Genomic DNA, 17,999 nt, shown 5'->3' on the forward strand with positions numbered 1-17,999 from the left:
GATGGTGTGGTGGGAAAACGCAGAGTCTGTGAGGATGACCCACATAAGGAGGTTACAGGTTCATATCCTGAGACCTCCCTCAGGATGCAGGTGTGCCCAAGACCCAGGGCTGGCTGAAGCTGGGAGTGGACTGTGGCATTGAGATCCTGTCATGTGCTGCCTTTCTAACACCCTGTGTCTCTCTCACTCATAGAGGAAATAAATAGTCCGACTGTATTTCCAGTAACCCTTTACTGAGGGCTACCATGAAGCATCCGACAGCTGGAAAGCATCAGGTAGGCTCTGAGTTTCCTCTGATCTCCCAGGGGCCACACGGCCTCTCCTCTCTTGTTTCTCTGCTCTACTTGCCTACAATCGCCCTCTGTCCTGATACAAAGCCCAGTGGTGGGCTCCAACCCCAGCTCTGTAAGTATCCATCACTGATGAACTGGAATTCTGGGTTTTTTATTTAAAAGTTGAGAAAGTCCAATCGGTCAGTGGCCTTGCATCAGAAAGTCTAAGAAAGCTCTTATTAGCTGTGGTCCAAGGAACAGGGTCCTATGCGTACATTGGATCATCAGAAAAGTCGTGATATGGGCCCAGCAAATAGCATAATGGTTCCATCACTGGACTCCCACGCAGTCAACTGTGGTTTGAGTCCTGGCCTCAGCAGCTTAAAACTCACACCAGGCACATTTGTGTGCGTGCCGAAGGTCCTGAGAGGAGAATGGAGAAGGGACTGCGGCATGGCCATTCCCCCAGGGGTGATTTCTCACTTTCTGTTTGTCTCGAGAGAGAGAGACATGTGCCCTATAGATATTTTTAGAAAAAAATAGAAGGGACTGCGGCATGGCCATTCCCCCAGGGGTGATTTCTCACTTTCTGTTTGTCTCGAGAGAGAGAGAGACATATGCCCTATAGATATTTTTAGAAAAAAAATAAAGAAAGGTGACTTTACAGACAACCAATAAAATTGTCCTTGCTAGGATTTGGTGTGGCAGGTCTGGAAGCCTCTTTTTAGTCTAGTCATTACTCAGATTTGGAACTTATTTCAATTTAAAAAAAAAAAAAAAACAGGTGTATGACGGAATGCTCAGTGCAAAATGATGTATCCCTTCACACTCGGAAATATTCTTCTAGCGCTAGAATTTGGAAATTGGTATTTGAAAACACACAGGGCCCTTGTTAACATGGCAGATTCTCAGGGCCCAGGACTAGAGATCGATTCACTACCTCCCAGGTGAGATGTCAGAAAAATCTGCCTTGGAAAACGAGCAGCGAGGCCGGCAGGTGTTGTGGTTGACGCACTGGACTCCCACATGGACAACCGTGGTTCAAATCTTGGACCTGGCGGCTTGCTTTCTCTCTCTCTCTCCAATTTCAATTAAACAATAAATAAGTAAAATAAATATTTCTTTTTTAAAAATTTTTTATTTAACTTTTATTTATTTAAATTTGACCAGAGAGGGACAGAGAGACAGAAATAGAGAGAGAAAGTGAGAAAGCAAGCCACCAGGTCTAGGATTCAAACTGTGATTGGCCATGTGGGAATCCAGTGCCCTTAACCATCTCACCATCTGCTGGCTCCAATAATTATGTAAAAAAAAAAAAAAAAAAAAAAAAACGAAGAAAAAAAAAAGAAAGGAAGAGAGAGAGAAAGAAAGAAAGAAAGTCACCTTCTGTAGTTCTGAAGGCGGTCGATGAAGAAATAATGTGGTAGCCTTCTCTAGAAATCTCTTCCAGCAGATCTTAAACTATCTTTTCTCAAGATCAGTATCTGGTCTAATAGTGTGTTGCTGGACTCCCATGTAGTTGACAGTGGTTTGAGTCCCGGTGACTGAAAACTCACACCAGGTACATATATGTGTGTGCCCACGATCTCGAGAGGAGAAGGGACTGACTGCAGGGTGGTCATCCCCCTTGAGGGGTGATTTTTCACTTTCTATCTCTGTCTGGCAAGCACATGCACCCTATAGCAAAAATCTATTAAAAAAGAAAAAAAAAACTGCCTTTTCTCAATAACCAGTTTTATAACAAAGAACTTTTCATAAGGTGGACTCTCTCTGTCAAAACACCCTAGTTGCAAGAGAACAAAAACAAAAATATGAAAACTGGTTAGGTGGGGGAATAAAGAGGTGAGTAAGGGGATGGAACACTGTTCCTGGCCTCACCCCACCCCCACACGCTGTGTACTTCCCTCCTTCTAACCTTCCTTGAAGCCTACTCCCTTCCCCAGCACACAAGAACTCTCATAAAATTTTTATCTGGAAGAAAGGCAAGGAAAAAAAGGTGGCAGAACTCAGACTTTCCTGAAGGCTAATACCCAAGTTCCTCCATTTGTATGGGCGCCCTTACTTTTTCAGACAAGGATCCTTTTTTAAAAAAATTATTTAGTTTTTTTTTATTATAACTATTTTAAAATTTTACTGCCTCATGAGAGACAGAGACAGAAAGCAAGCTGTCAGGTCTGGGATTCGAACCAAAAGGTTGGCCATTTGAGAGTCCAGCACCTCAACCACCATGCCACCTGCTGTCCCAGACAAGCATCTTTTAATAAGCCAGTACACAGTAAGAGCAATCTTACCTAAAAGATCATTGGCTTTTAACAGCTTCCTTGAGAAAACATACACACAAGAAAACTATTTGAAATGTTCAGTATTTTAAAAAGAACCTAAAGACACAATTTATAATTCCAAATAAAAGGCTTGAATTTAACCTGTTGCCTCTCAACCTGTGAAAGTAATAGTTCAAGAATGCTAGGGTGTGGTAGTTAAAGTGCTAGATCCTACATGTCCAACGGGATGGTTCAAGTCCCAGATCCGAAGGCTTGAAAAATCACACCAAGCACATGTGCTTGTGTGCCCAGAATCCTGAGAGGAGAATGGAAAAAGGACTGCAATGTGGCTACCCGTCTCCAACACTCCAAGGGGAGATTTTTTTATTTCCCTCTCTCTGGTGAGTATACACACCCTATGACAAAAATCTAAAAAAAAATAAATTCTTAAGTTTTGACAAGAGACTAAAATCTGCTTCTCCAGAATTCCTAGAATTTAAGGAAATGTTATTACACCTGTAAATAGGAAAGCCTTCTAACAGAGCCATCTTGAACCCTGGAGAAATGAACCACACAGGGTCTAATTAATCTCACATGTCCATAAAGACTTGCTCCACTGGGAACCAAAGTTAACGTAATGGCTATGTTGCTGGACTCCCACATAGTAGACCATGGTTCACGTCCCAGACCCAGTGGCTTAAAACTCACGCCGGGCACATGTGCGTGCGTGCCCAAGATCCCGAGAGGAGAATGGAGGAGAAGGGATTGCGGCGTGACCATCCCCCCTGGGGGGTGATTTCTTGCTTTCTGTCTCTGTCTCTGTCTGTCTGGCGAGCGCACGCGCCCTATAGCGAAAACCTCTCCAAAAAAAAAAAAAAGACTTGCTCCACTGAGGTGACAGTGGATATGCCAAACTACAGAAACCGGATACATGCCTTTAATGACCAAGGTGCATTATAGTCAGGACTCCTTGTTTAAGAAGATTAAAATTAAAACAACAACAACAACAACAAAAAAACACCACCCTACTTAAAATATTAGATTGCCTGGAAAGTCATGACTTTTCTATGCAAAAATGTGTCATGACTTTTCCAAGGACCCAGTAACTTCCTCCCCCAAAACAGCCAAATCTCTACTTCTTTTGAAATGTACAGAGTCCTTACATTTTGTTGTTCATGTGTAAAACTTCCAGTGCTCACCTTTCTCAGAAATAGGAAGGGAAGAGTTCCCAGAATTCTGCCACCAAGTCCTACAGCATCCAAGCACAAATAATCCTAAGCATCTTGGAAACTACTGTGGAAGATCTAAAGATCTTCTACCCTGCTGGTCTCACCTCCCAGAATTAAGAGAGGACGATTCGCCCCAAAAGGAAACCAAAACCAAATAAACAAAAAACCCACACCCAACCCAGCAGATGGAACTGATTTAACCTGAAAGTTGTTAAATTACCCTGCCACACCCTGCCGCCCTCATTGTCTATCCTTATAAAACCTTCCTCATTGCACATTTAATTAAGGAAGCAGAGATGCACGGTCTGAAGTAGTACCCTTTACACTGACGATGTAGTTCCTTGTGTTCCCTTGGGGGCCATTATCCTTGGTTGAAGAGATGGTAGCTCCTTCAGGGCTCTGACTTCTTTTTCCCTGAAGCTGTTCTTCTGCTGGGTCCAGGGAACTGTCTAGCCAACTGCATTGAGAACAGTGGGTTCGGTCACCTGCATGTCACTTTCTCCCAAGCAACATAAATAAATACACAGGTGGGTGTTCCATTCTAACAAAGTATATCACCTAAATGGAGTGATAAATGAACAAGAACAAAAAAATGAGTAAGAAAGCACTCGGCCATCAATAAAGCCTGACTGCGCCTGTTGGCCTGCATTCTATGGCAGTTTAATTAAAAAACCTGACAGCCCTACAGGAAAAGATGGCCAGGAGGCAGCTATGCCAATCACACAGTGGCTTTGGCAAAGGGCTGAACCTCAAGGAGTCTGCGTCTTGTTAAAAAAAAAAAAACAAGGAGTCTGCCTATTGTTAAAAAAAAAAAAAAAAAAAAAAAGGATATTAACAACACGTACCTCATGAGGGAAGAAGTAAGTTAATACATAGTAAGCTTTTTAGAATAATGCCCAGCAAATGGGACTAGCAGATGGCATAAAGGTTACATCACTGGACTCCCACATAGTCAATCAGGGTTCGAGTCCTGGGCCCGGCAGCTTAAAACTCACACAGGGCACGTGTGCATGCGTGCCCAAGATCCTGAGAAGATAATAGAGGAGAAGAGACTGTGGTGTGGCCATCCTGCCAGGTAGTGATTTCTCGCTTTCTGTCTCTCTGTCTCTCTGGTGAGCATATGCGCCCTATAGCAAAAATCTCTCCCAAATAAATAAATAAAATAACGCCCAGCAAACGGTAAGTACTTTTTTGCACTGGTTATTAGAGAGATTTCTTCCCCACTTAGCTGAATAAAACAAAATACATAATTAGGACCATATGACAGCATTCCAAATGCAGTATACAACTTTACGACTTTGCAACATAAGAATAAAATACTTAAACAGTTACCAGTTGGTGACAGCTTCTGAAAAGAATTCTAGAGCAAGAGCCCAGCACAATATGCTAGATGCTGAGGCTACATGGAAGGCCTGGGTTCGATTCCTGGCTTACCTTAAAGAGCCGGGCGTGGTGGCACGTACCTGTAGTCCCAGACCGTCAGGAGACTGAGGCGTGAAGATCATGGCACTGCAAGTCCTGTGCGAAAACTCTCTCACTCCTAGGGCAGGAAGCTAACTCTTCGAGTGAGATAAAAACCCTCCAACCCTGCTTCATGGGTAGTAATCTGGGCTAACCTCCCAAACTAGATTCCTTTGGATATTTCAGTGGACAAGGAGAACACTCTAGAGGTATCATTTTCCACTGTAATACCTTCCCTTATAAAGCAGCATTGTTATTTGAAAAGGTTCCCCTCACCAGCTGGTGCGGGCCTTGGTGCAATCTCAACAGCCCCTCCAGGGGGCAGGGCGGTAGTAAAAAGCACTCTCCTCCTACCGGTGGAGGTGGAGGGAGAGAATCGCTAAGGAACTAACAAGTTCCGTGAGGGGACTTCAAAAAGTTTGTGGAAAATGAATTTAAGTAAGAGTTTATTTTGGAGCCCAAAATTCTGAAATCCACACAATATCTTTTTCAAAATACATATTTTCTATGAGATTCCCCCCCTTCATATCTTGGTAGCCATCCACTTTGTAATTTATAGTTCTTTAAACTGTTCACATGTGAGACTGGCAGGTGGCACGGTGGTTAAGGGTGCTGGACTCCCACATGGTGGACTGTGGTTGGAGTCCCGAACCTGCCAGCTTGCTTTCTCACCTCCCTCTCTCTCTCCTCTCTCTCTCTCTCTCTCTCGTTCTCTCTCTCATTCTGTCCCTCTCTGCTCAAATCAAAATAAATCAATTTTAAAAATTGTTCACATGCTTTATATACACTTTGAACATATATATACTTTCACAGTGAAACAACTGTCTTACATAAAACAGTCAAGTGCTATATGGGCAGAAATTCAGAGTTAATTTTCTACAGAAAATAAAGCAAAGGAAAGATAGCATTTAGGAGACTCCATTGTCACCACCCAGCAGGTGACCCCGTGTACTTGCAAAAACAACTCCCTCCACTGCTATGACCTTGTTTCCAGCAGGTGACCCCGTGTACTTGCAAAAACAGCTCTTCCCACTGCTATGACCTTGTTTTTTTTTTTAATCCAGCATAGTATCACAAATAAACACACATACAAACATCAACTAACAATTTTTGATTTTTAATTGGAAAGAATTTTGTCATTCCAGAAACGATCTTAGGGGAGAAAAATCTTCCCTATAAAAATAAACTCATCAAAATTATAAATATTATAACTTCTGTTTCTGCAATTTAAAAGCCTCCCCTGCAATACGACCCCTTCAGTGAGCATGTCTCCTGTACCATCACACAGCGAAGAGAGAACAGTATTACAGCAAAGCTTAAATCATTTAACTTAACATAGGATTTGTACAATGATTTAAAACAAAACAAAACAAAAAAACCTTTGGCCTCAGTGGCCCTTTTTGCTTCTTTGACACATTAAAAATGCTGCTGCAATAACCAGTGTTTGAGAGAACATCAGTCTTCAAGAACCAGGGACTGACAACTTCAACACAGTAAGTTTTCCGATGCAACTTGTAGTGCACCTGCCAGCGAGGTTCTGGATAAATACAGACGAGGATGCCTATTTCAGACAACTGACTTCAAGTAAAAAAAAAAAAAAAGAAAAGAAAAGAAAATTTCACAGATACTCACCAGCTACTACTTCAGCTTCTAACAGTGTCTTAATCTGAGAAACAAATGCTCTTAAAATATAAGTTTACTGGAATGAGTAATTAAAAGACCAGATGGTTGATAATAGTATACTCCAACCCAAGCCCTAGTCTGAATAGTAAAACCAGTATAAAAATCATGAAGGCAATCCCTGAACAATAAAGGTAAAGTGTTGGGTAACAATACCACTCAAACCTCATCAAGGCGCTAAAATGATACATGCAAAATTAAACGAGATGTGCCATACATATTTTATAGCTAGTTCCACTTTTTTTCCCCCCCAACTCTCCTTAAAAGCTTGGGAAGAGAGGATTGTCTCCGTAACGTGTGTGGCACAATGCCACCAGCACGGTCACCTGCCTCCAGCAAGATGGGGATTCTCCGAACGGTCAGAGAGCCACCAGGAGGAACAGAAATGCAATAAAAGGCACACACCACTTAGGAGGCCAAGAACTGAAGCACCTTGGAATTTCAAAAAGAATCCATTAGGTGTCACCAAAGTGTTAACAATTCCTTGGGAATTTATAAACAAAATATATCTAGACTAAAAATAGACTGTAAGCCCCCTCTGGATCCACAGCATACCCTTCTCTGTGTTCTCAGATGAAACTGCTTTAAAATGAGGTTATTTCGCCTGTTTAGGAAGGCTTCTATTGCACATGCATTTCTTTGGTTGGTAGGAACATGCGCTTTTGTTAAACTATGTCCCTAAGGAACCCCTGTTGGGTCGTCAGCTGGGTGTGGATTTTCCTCCCTTTCCTGGGGTGCACCTGCTCTCAGTCAAGTTGTCCTTTAGAACGGAGAATCTGGAATCTTTAGAATCTATAGTCAATATCCCTGTTCTATGTCATGTAAATACAAACTTCAATTTATAAAAACAAGACAGAAGGGGGGGAATGGGAGAGAGAGAGAGAAAGGAAAGTTAAAAAGAAGGGGGAGAAGGGAAGGAAAGAAAAAAGGAAGATGGGGGAGAAAGGAAGGGAATGATTGTCACAAAAGTCTCCTTTACTTGATATATCCCCCAGCTAACAAGAGAGAAAACAGCTGCCCCTACCCAAATTCCTTTTCAGCTCTGACAACTTCTGGGGAGAACATGTATCGTGATAGGCGTTAGCAAATGCTCATTGCTTGCCTACGAAGAGAAGCTACACCAATCAGACCTTCAACTCCGGAGGGCAGAATCAAGGGGTCAGAATCGGCTGCACAAGGCAGCTCCACCCAGGTCTGAAAGACCCACCTGCCTGATTCTCCAGCTAGCTGGCAGAGGTCATGGGTCCCTCCTTTTGGCTTAGCTACCTCTTTGGCTCTGTTCCCACACGTCGCTGACCAGGAAATCAAGCAATCCTAAAATGGGTTTAACTTCTCAACACTAGATGCTTCTGACTCATTCTCCAGCAGCTCCACCTCTCCTCTATCACCAATGCATTCACCAGCCACCTTCGCCAGCCCTTAGAGCTCACGTCCCCTACACATGCCTTCTTCCAAACTTGCTCCTACTCTCTGTCAAACTCCCACAAAATCCTTCACAGACTTCTGTTACTAGATTCCTGTGCCTTTCAATTCACATGGATAGATTCCTCTGACACTTAAAAACAAAAGCAGGTAGTTTCAACACAGGACAAGTATTCAAAGAGATTCCTTGTTGCTCTCCACACCTTGTTAAACTCTTATAAAAAATCATTTTAACTTAACGGTCAGAGAGCCACCAGGAGGAACAGAAATGCAATAAAAGGCACACACCACTTAGGAGGCCAAGAACTGAAGCACCTTGGAATTTCAAAAAGAATCCATTAGGTGTCACCAAAGTGTTAACAATTCCTTGGGAATTTATAAACAAAATATATCTAGACTAAAAATAGACTGTAAGCCCCCTCTGGATCCACAGCATACCCTTCTCTGTGTTCTCAGATGAAACTGCTTTAAAATGAGGTTATTTCGCCTGTTTAGGAAGGCTTCTATTGCACATGCATTTCTTTGGTTGGTAGGAACATGCGCTTTTGTTAAACTATGTCCCTAAGGAACCCCTGTTGGGTCGTCAGCTGGGTGTGGATTTTCCTCCCTTTCCTGGGGTGCACCTGCTCTCAGTCAAGTTGTCCTTTAGAACGGAGAATCTGGAATCTTTAGAATCTATAGTCAATATCCCTGTTCTATGTCATGTAAATACAAACTTCAATTTATAAAAACAAGACAGAAGGGGGGGAATGGGAGAGAGAGAGAGAAAGGAAAGTTAAAAAGAAGGGGGAGAAGGGAAGGAAAGAAAAAAGGAAGATGGGGGAGAAAGGAAGGGAATGATTGTCACAAAAGTCTCCTTTACTTGATATATCCCCCAGCTAACAAGAGAGAAAACAGCTGCCCCTACCCAAATTCCTTTTCAGCTCTGACAACTTCTGGGGAGAACATGTATCGTGATAGGCGTTAGCAAATGCTCATTGCTTGCCTACGAAGAGAAGCTACACCAATCAGACCTTCAACTCCGGAGGGCAGAATCAAGGGGTCAGAATCGGCTGCACAAGGCAGCTCCACCCAGGTCTGAAAGACCCACCTGCCTGATTCTCCAGCTAGCTGGCAGAGGTCATGGGTCCCTCCTTTTGGCTTAGCTACCTCTTTGGCTCTGTTCCCACACGTCGCTGACCAGGAAATCAAGCAATCCTAAAATGGGTTTAACTTCTCAACACTAGATGCTTCTGACTCATTCTCCAGCAGCTCCACCTCTCCTCTATCACCAATGCATTCACCAGCCACCTTCGCCAGCCCTTAGAGCTCACGTCCCCTACACATGCCTTCTTCCAAACTTGCTCCTACTCTCTGTCAAACTCCCACAAAATCCTTCACAGACTTCTGTTACTAGATTCCTGTGCCTTTCAATTCACATGGATAGATTCCTCTGACACTTAAAAACAAAAGCAGGTAGTTTCAACACAGGACAAGTATTCAAAGAGATTCCTTGTTGCTCTCCACACCTTGTTAAACTCTTATAAAAAATCATTTTAACTTCTTTAAGCTTAACAGCATCATCACATAATTAGAATAACAGAAAATAAGAAAGGAAAAAAAAAATTAAAAACCAGAATTCATGCTTCCAAACACTCTAGAACGCTCCTCAGGAGACTACAGGTTCACAGCTGGCCGAGAGGTATCACCGCGGTGCTGTAACAGAATAAGCCGACTCCCTTACACGGGATGCGTAAGGTGCAGGGGGCTGCGTGACCAGGTCTGGGAAACTAAATCTAGAGAGAAGAGGGAGAAGACCCTCACATCATGGGGCAAGAAAGGAGCGCTCTGAGAAGAGAGGCACTTGTTGCTGTTCCATGCATCGGTCCACACTGCGCCTTACTGGCAGGGAGCCTTGCGCATTAATCGGGTTTCCACACCTCGCTGAGGGCTTCTTCCAGCTTGTGTCTGTAGGCTGTGTAGCGCTTCTTCAGGTTCTGCAGCTGCTCGTCTTCTTCCTTGTCCAAGATGCGCAAGAAATTCTGCAGTTCTGGAAGGCTGAAGGCTTCCCACTGAGAGAGAAAGCGAAGAAAGAAAAGTGCCGGGAGTTGAATTCAAAGTCAAGTCTTAGGAACGCTGGCCAGGAGCTCCTGCGGGCTTCATTGCCCTCCCTGCACACCTGGTGCCTCAGACATCAAGGCTCCCAGCCGTTGGGACCCCTCCACTCCTACTCCCACCTCAGCTCACTCCAATTGCCCTTCTGTCCTTTCCCCTCGTTCTCCAAAATGGCTCTCGCTAAGATCAAAGACCACCGTATCCTTCAGGCCATGGGACACTTTTGTTCCTCACCTCTTTTGACCTCCAAAGGTTTTAGAAACAACTCAGTACTCCCTTCATCTTAATTTGGAGTCCTCACGATCATTGCCTTCTTTCTCACCTCCCACAATCATTCTTGTCCCCAAATGGCTGTCCGGTTGGCCTGCTTTTTCCCCAACTGTACTCCCTGGCTAGAGCTTGCTACCACAATCTCCTCCTGTTGCTCTGGGACAGCCTCACCTGGGTTCTTCACTCTACTCTCACACTCCTGCGGCTGTTTCCTGAACAGAATACTCTTTGTAAACTACAAATCTAGTCAAGGCTCTCCCCTGCTTAGAGTCTGATTAATGGCTTCCCTTGGTTGATTGGTTCAGTCTGGAAGGTCCTGACCTCTCCCGCCCCATCTCGCTCACAGTAAGCCTCACCCATTACTCCAAGTGGCTTAGCACATGGCCTCCCCTCCTCCATTCTGCCTACATTCTTTGCTTAGTATCTACCTGTCTGCACCTACCTGCCCTGCCCTACATCCTATTATTTGGGGCTGATCTTTTGCCCTTAAGGCTCTGAGTTCTGTTTCTCCACTAGCACCTACTCAGCAGGCACACAAAACATCTTTTTTTCTAACTTGTTAGGGGCCAGACAGTGGTACAGAGGTAGATCCACATAGGAAGGCTCCCTGATACACCAGGCACACACACGCCCGTGAGCCAGGGTTGGCTGACACTGGGCGTGGATCACGGCATCAAGACTTTGTTGGGAGTGCCATCTGTGGGTCTGTGGGTGTGTGTGTGTGTGTGTGTGTGTGTCTCAGAGGAAACAGAGAAACAAAAATAATAATAATAATAATAATAATAACTTGTAGGGGAACCAGCAGATGGGAGTAATGGTTCTGTTGCTGGACTCCCACATAGTCGACCATGATTCAAGTCCTGGATTTGGCAGCTTAAAACTCACGCCAGGTGCATGCGTATGCGTGCTCAAGATCCTGAGAGGAGAACAGAGGAGAAGGGAATGTGGTGTGGCCATCCCCCTGAGGGGTGATTTCTTGCTCTCTGTCTCTCTGGCAAGAGTATACACACTATAGCAAAAATCTCTTTCAAAAAAGAACTTGTAAGAAATTAGAGCAGTGAGAGCTGGACCATGGCAATGACCAAGTGGTTAAGGCAGCTGGATCCCACATGGCCAGCTGCATGGTTTCAGTGCCAGACCCAGCAGCTTGAAAACCACTCAAGGCGCATATGCATGTGTGCCCAAATCCCAACAGGATGGAGAAGGGACTGAGACGTGACCCTGCCCCACAAGGGGCGCTTTCTCCTTCTCCCTCTCTCTTCCTGATGCAAAAATAAAAGAAAGCAGTGAATATCAAGGATGGTGTTTTACATGACCTGAAAGGTTTTTTATCAAACATGGCCTCCCCTCCCAAAGGGGCCTCTGGGTCCTGGCTGAGAACCACTGCCATGGCCAAGACTGTTGTCTGATGGGGTGAAGAAAACATTTGAGACGACCTGACACAAATGCATAGAGGGAACAGTGAATAAAGCCAGCCGGTGGGCTATACGGCACAGTTCCTGGAGACAAGTCTGGAGCTGGTGGCTAAGGAAAATGAGAGACAAGGAGTAGAAGAGCAAAACTTCCACAGCGTTCTGTGAGTTTGTACATATTTCACTTTTGTCCATGTATGTTAAGGTCTCCAAAATAAGACACTATAAAACATTTCTTCTTGAGGCCAGCAGGTGGTATGGTGGTTGAGGCGTTGTGCTCCTACATGGCTGACTGTGGTTTAAGTCCCAGACCTGGTGGCTTGCTCTCTCACATTCCCTCTCTCTGTCTCTGTCTCTCTCTTTCTGGTGAGCAGATCTGCCCTATAGCAAACTTAAAAGTAATATAATTAATTAATTAATTAATTAATTTAAAAAATGTCTTCTCCCTTCCACTCCCAAACAGCTTTGGGAAGTTTCTTCCGCAGTTCAGTTTTCCTTAAATAACTAAGAAACAGAATGTCATACAGAGGTCTGACACGGCAGCCTGGAACGTCAACACTAAGTTAATATTAATTCCTTCCCAGATCATGTACCTCGAGTTGTACTAAATTATGCAAAATACCTAAAAGACCAATGATAAGAAAAGTAAAACACTGACGAAACAATTCTAATATGTCTGGTTATCCAACTGCAGAGCCAAATAAGATGCCTGTACCCAAATGCCCCCCAAAATGAGTCTCAATTACTCAAAAAGCTTCCAATCGAAAGAATCAACACAAACTTCAAAAATATATAAAATCACTGTCTTCCTAAAACTCCCTGAGTAAAGTTCTAACTTACACATATAAATGTACAACCCACAAAGTATGTTTACATACATTTCTAATTTGTGACTCAAAGCCACCTTTTTAAAAATGTTCAATCCCACTTCACGGATTTAAAAGACTCTTACTCAAGGCCATGCTCTCAATCTAATGAGAAGTAGGAAGCAGAGCCCTGGTTTCGTCACTTCCAACCTAGAAACCCTATTCCTGCCGGGCTACTAAATGCCATTTCCTGTTGCAGATAGAAGACTGAGACTCAGAGCTTGAGAAACTTGCTTGATGGAGGTTTAAAGTCGACACTTGATCTGGATGACAGTCTCGGGCGCTTTTTTCCTTTTGAACGGGCCTAAACGCCATGCTCCCAGAAGAGAAAACAGCAAAGGATGCACACATGTAAACAGAATTTCCAAACTGTTTGACTTGGGCAAAGGAGAAAACCGATTCTGGAAAGTTAAATGTCTGTTGGTAAGGAGATAGGATTTCCTTTTATTTCCCTTTAGAAGGAAATTAGCCTGGAGCAAACATATGGAGAGTGTCGACTTTCAAAGGTCAGCTGGGTTGGGGCAATTTGGAGGTGGGAAGGGGTGAAAATGACTCTTTGGATGCAGATCAAGTAAGTTTTATTTCTTCCCATCTCTGGAAATTGCAGACCAATATAAGAGAATTGTCCTGTAGGCTGACTTGGGGCTCGTTTCTAACAATTCAAAGGCTCTGCACCCCTCTCTCTCTCTCCCTCCTCTCCCACCTCTCCTCAGTGGTGCGATCACCACTCACCACGCTAGAACAATAAAACAGTTGTCTATATAAGCTTAAGGCAATAAGAAATCATCACCTACCTCTCCTGTTTCGTGTTCACGAAGAACAAAACTAAGGGTATCTGTTCTGGGCCCTGCTACCAACCGCAGGTAAAGTGGATGTTCCCGCTCTGAGAGCTTGCAGGCATAGACTGGGGAGGAACAAGCAGAACATTACAACCAGAGTATTTAGCCATTTCTGACACCACCGCCAACCCTTATCCCCTCCCCTCCAGATCAAGGTGAGAAACAGTCCATGTTACCCCAGCCTCCGAGCCATCATCTTCCCCATCTTATTACAGGAGCCCACAGTAGAAAGAAATCGATTTCCTCTTTATTTATCCAATGTGAATAGTACCATGATTAAGATATGCATTAGACCCAACTAACGCTTATCGTTAGTTCTGTTCTTACCTTTAGAAAACAAATAAGAAGTTTTAAAAAGGATCTGCAGGGTCAAGCAGATGGTGTGGAGGTCAAGGCAGTGATGTGGGATCCACTCCATGGTTCGAGTCCTAGATGCCGTGTGTGTGTGTGTGTGTGTGTGTGTGTGTGTCCGTCCCAAAATCCCAAGAGAGGAAAAGGAACCATGGCGTGGCTATCTCCCCAAGGGGTGATTTCTCACTTTCTCTCTAGTAAGTGGACACACACTATGGCAAAGAAAAATATATATATATATATATGATAAAAAAAAGAATGACCAGCCCTAAGCAAACCAGGCGATCACAATATAAGCTCCGGTGGCCTCAGGCACAGCTGCTGCCTCTTGCCACACACATCCTCAGTACTGGCACTGCCTGCGGTGGTGAAAGATTCGCCAGCCATCCGTGTACTATTTCAACAGGATGCTATTATTTTCAGACTGTGTACTCGAAGTCCAGGTGAGCAGGCAAAGACACTGGCAAGTTTGAAAAATAAGGGGGGGAAAAAAGGCCATCTGAGCATCTCCGTGTTATTGTGGCTCTTCCAATGTAACTCCCTTTAGGTGCCAATTTCCCTGTGGGTATGAACTTTTCCCAGGCTCCAAGCCCATGGCCTCTGGGGAATAAGAGCCCTAGGTACTCATCATTGTATTCTGCAGGGCCTAGCTACATGGTATGTGTTTAAAACAAGAAAAATAAACACGCTCAGCACTCAGCAACTAGCTGCTTTCATCCCATGCCACTGAAGGGCGTTACTATCCCGGCGCACTCAATATACTTTTTATTTCCTTTTCCTTTTCTTTTCTTTTTTTTTTAGGTTTTTGAAATAGGGCACACGTGCTCACCCGAGAGAGACAGAGAGAGGAAAAGTGAGAAATCACTCCCCGAGGGGATGGCCATGCCACATTCCCTCTTGGGATTCTGGGCATGCACACATACACACATGTCTGGCATGATTTTTTTTTTTTTTTTTTCAAAACTGCCAGGTCCAGGACTCAAACCATGGCTGACCATATGGGGATCCAATACCTTAACCACCATGCCATCTTCTGGCTTCTATATTTTCTTCTATAGCTACTGTAGGCTTTACCCACTTAAATTGTTTGTTGCTCACACATACACGGCATTTTCAACTCAGCATGCAGTAAATCCCTAAATCCCTGATGTCCATCGTTGGTATCAATGTCCATTTGACCGCCTAACATGGAACATCTTTCTCAGTCTTATGCTGTAATTTAATAGTTTCTTTCCCTCCACTGTATGTGGGTGTGAAGTTTAGAAAGACAGACTCCAGATCTAAATGTTGTTCCTCCAACTGATGTGCCTCTGGAGGGTAGGGTACAAAGACGTTCCAGTGGAAGGCCACCCAAGACATGCTACAGGCACAAAGAGGTCGGGGCTGGGCCATCTCCCTCAGGAAGCTGGAACACGCCATGACACACATATGCCCTCATGCTCAAGGTCTTATGAGATGTAAGGCCACTGAGCCACATGCAGATGCAAATATGGGATGTGCCCTTGAAAACCTCTAGTTAAATAATTAAAGCTGCCCCTGTGCAATCTCAAGCTCTCCCATAAATGCCTTCACATGTGGACGCCTCTAAGCACCTCAGACCTACAATTGTCCAGTTCAAAAAAAAAAAGGAGACACCCAGGAGGCTTCCAGAATCTTCCTCTGTGCACTGATATAATGGACACAGATACATCCATCTTCCTTCCTTCCCCCAATGCGGACAACAGATCTGAGCAGAAGCAAGGACCATTTCCGTTTAAAAGTGGTGGCATACCTTGGTCTTCCCTGTGACAACGCTTATAAAGTGCAAACTTAGAAGGGCTCTCGGTCACAAGAAACTTTTTGAGCAGGGCCTCGATCACCTCCCCGACAGTGTTCGTGCTGCTGATATGAAGCGTGTTCATACAGCCGTTGCTACTGGGAGCGAGTTTTCCAGGATTCAGAGAAGTCTGTGGAGGTCTGCAGAGTTCCATCTGGACTTTAATGAAGCCAGTGTAAATCCCATTTGAATTCTGCAGTGGGGAGAAACACACACACTTAGCAGGGCAGACCCTGTGTTTTAGGGAAGGAGCGTCTCAAAACAAAAGAGGAAGGTAAAACCCTCTTTTTCCTGTTCTTTTCTCCTACAGCTTTGTGGCAGAACTTAACACTGCCTCAAGGGAATGCCCTCCGAGGGGAGGCAAAGTGCTTCCAGAAGCAGGGTCTGCAGGGCAGATGTGGCAATTAAAGACACCCCCTGATGCCACAGCAGACTGAAGTTTCAAGTCTCAAGCCCCTGAGGCTACATGTGAGAGGTCAGGGCCCAGAGTGAGGTTACAATCCAGTGCAGCAGATGTCAGCTAGACCATAAACTTATCAAAGCTTGGCCAGTATGTCTAGGCTAAATGCTTCAAGGAAACAACATCCCCGCTAATGACTCCATGACACACAAAGGCCACGATTCGGACTCTGAAATACCTAAGTCAACAAAGAGCTGACACAGAAACAGGCTGTGTTCATTCCTCGCCGCTACTATAATATGTCTACCAACTTTGCTTAACTGTTTAATGCAGCATTTATACCATACAGCATGGGATATGCTGTAGGCACCTCAGGCAGCAACATTAGAAAAACTCACTCAACCTACATAAACTACAGGTATTATATTATACATAAGCCCTTCTCTTGACTTATGAAAAAATTACTATTTCGTAGTTGCCAGAAATAATAGCACCTGCAATGGTCATATCTTCACTTTTTTTTATTTTTTGCTTTTAGTATATGTATAGAAAAAAAAAAGTATTTCTTAAATCATCAGTTGTTATAAATGCCACCGTTAAAACACGTGACAAACTTCCTTTGCGGTCCATTATTTTCTCCCTTTCCATCAGATCACTTTATAATACAAACTGACTCGTTCACTCTTATTTCAAGAAGTACCGTATAACTTGAAAGTTTTTATCTTTCAAACAGTATGGTGATGTGTATCTGTTCCCATCTCCATGGGGAAAGAAAGAAAACACAGCAAGTAGGATTTTTCTCCTTTGATGAATGTGTGTTTGAAAAAGAATGATCACTGTTGGGACGATGAAAAATAATCTTGGGATTATCTGTCCCTCTCCCCCTTTCTGGTGCAGTCCCACTGGGGAGAAACCTTTAATCACAAAGATTGATATTTAAAAGCTCCTCTCCAAAGGTCACAGAATTCAGCAGGGCCTGTTTTAAATGGGTCGCCCTGTCCTGTACTGAACTCTGTCAGTTCAAAGTCAACAGACTGAAAGGCAGGGGCCAAGGTCCCTAGAAACTGGCACCGAGGGACGACAGGCACTGCATGGAAGGTCTCTGAGGGGTGGGCAAGCACAGAGGCCACCTCAGTTTAGAGGAACGGGAACCTTTGTTGTCAGCTCTCATTTCATTATCACAGGCCCTAGCCCTTCTCCCTCCTAGGTCCCCACTCCCCACTGTGCTTCAACAGTGGTAAAAGCCTGACAGCCCATAACAACGCATAGGAAGCTGAGTATCACAAGCCCCTTCTTACCCTGACAACCAGCCTGAGAAAAACCCCAGCCCCACCATATTCCAGTCTGGGAACACAAAATCCTTTTCTTGACACTTCCCTATTCATTTCATACAAGATAAAACCTTACCCAAGGTCTCGTTAGAATCTGAGTTCCCATCTCTATGGTGGGCAGTGATGCTAAAAATCCTTGGGGTGAGGGAGGAGGTGGAGGGGAATCACAAAATCTTTTAAAATAAAATTTTAAGCTGTTCCACTTGTTTTTTTTTGTTTGTTTGTTTTTTAGATTTTTGCCTTAGGGTATGTGCCCTCACCAGAGAGACAGAGACAGAGCCGGTGAAAGGGAAAG

At 44.1% G+C, this 17,999-nt stretch overlaps 1 protein-coding gene across 1 annotated transcript in view; it reads right to left on the reverse strand.

Annotated features, from left to right (window-relative positions):
* Positions 1–9,348: 9,348 nt before the first annotated feature.
* Positions 9,349–17,999, reverse strand: part of RASSF3 (Ras association domain family member 3) — an 80,136-nt gene continuing 71,485 nt past the window's right edge. Inside the window, exons 3-5 of the mRNA XM_027774062.1 lie at positions 15,929–16,166; positions 13,762–13,871; positions 9,349–10,376 (exon numbers count right to left, since the gene is read on the reverse strand). Of these exons, the coding sequence (XP_027629863.1) occupies positions 10,227–10,376; positions 13,762–13,871; positions 15,929–16,166 (498 nt within the window). The 3' untranslated portion in view covers positions 9,349–10,226. The remainder of the gene's footprint in view (positions 10,377–13,761; positions 13,872–15,928; positions 16,167–17,999) is intronic.

This window comes from Tupaia chinensis, unplaced genomic scaffold (genome assembly GCF_000334495.1).
Source record: "Tupaia chinensis unplaced genomic scaffold, TupChi_1.0 Scaffold000395_1, whole genome shotgun sequence".
NCBI lineage: Eukaryota > Metazoa > Chordata > Mammalia > Scandentia > Tupaiidae > Tupaia > Tupaia belangeri.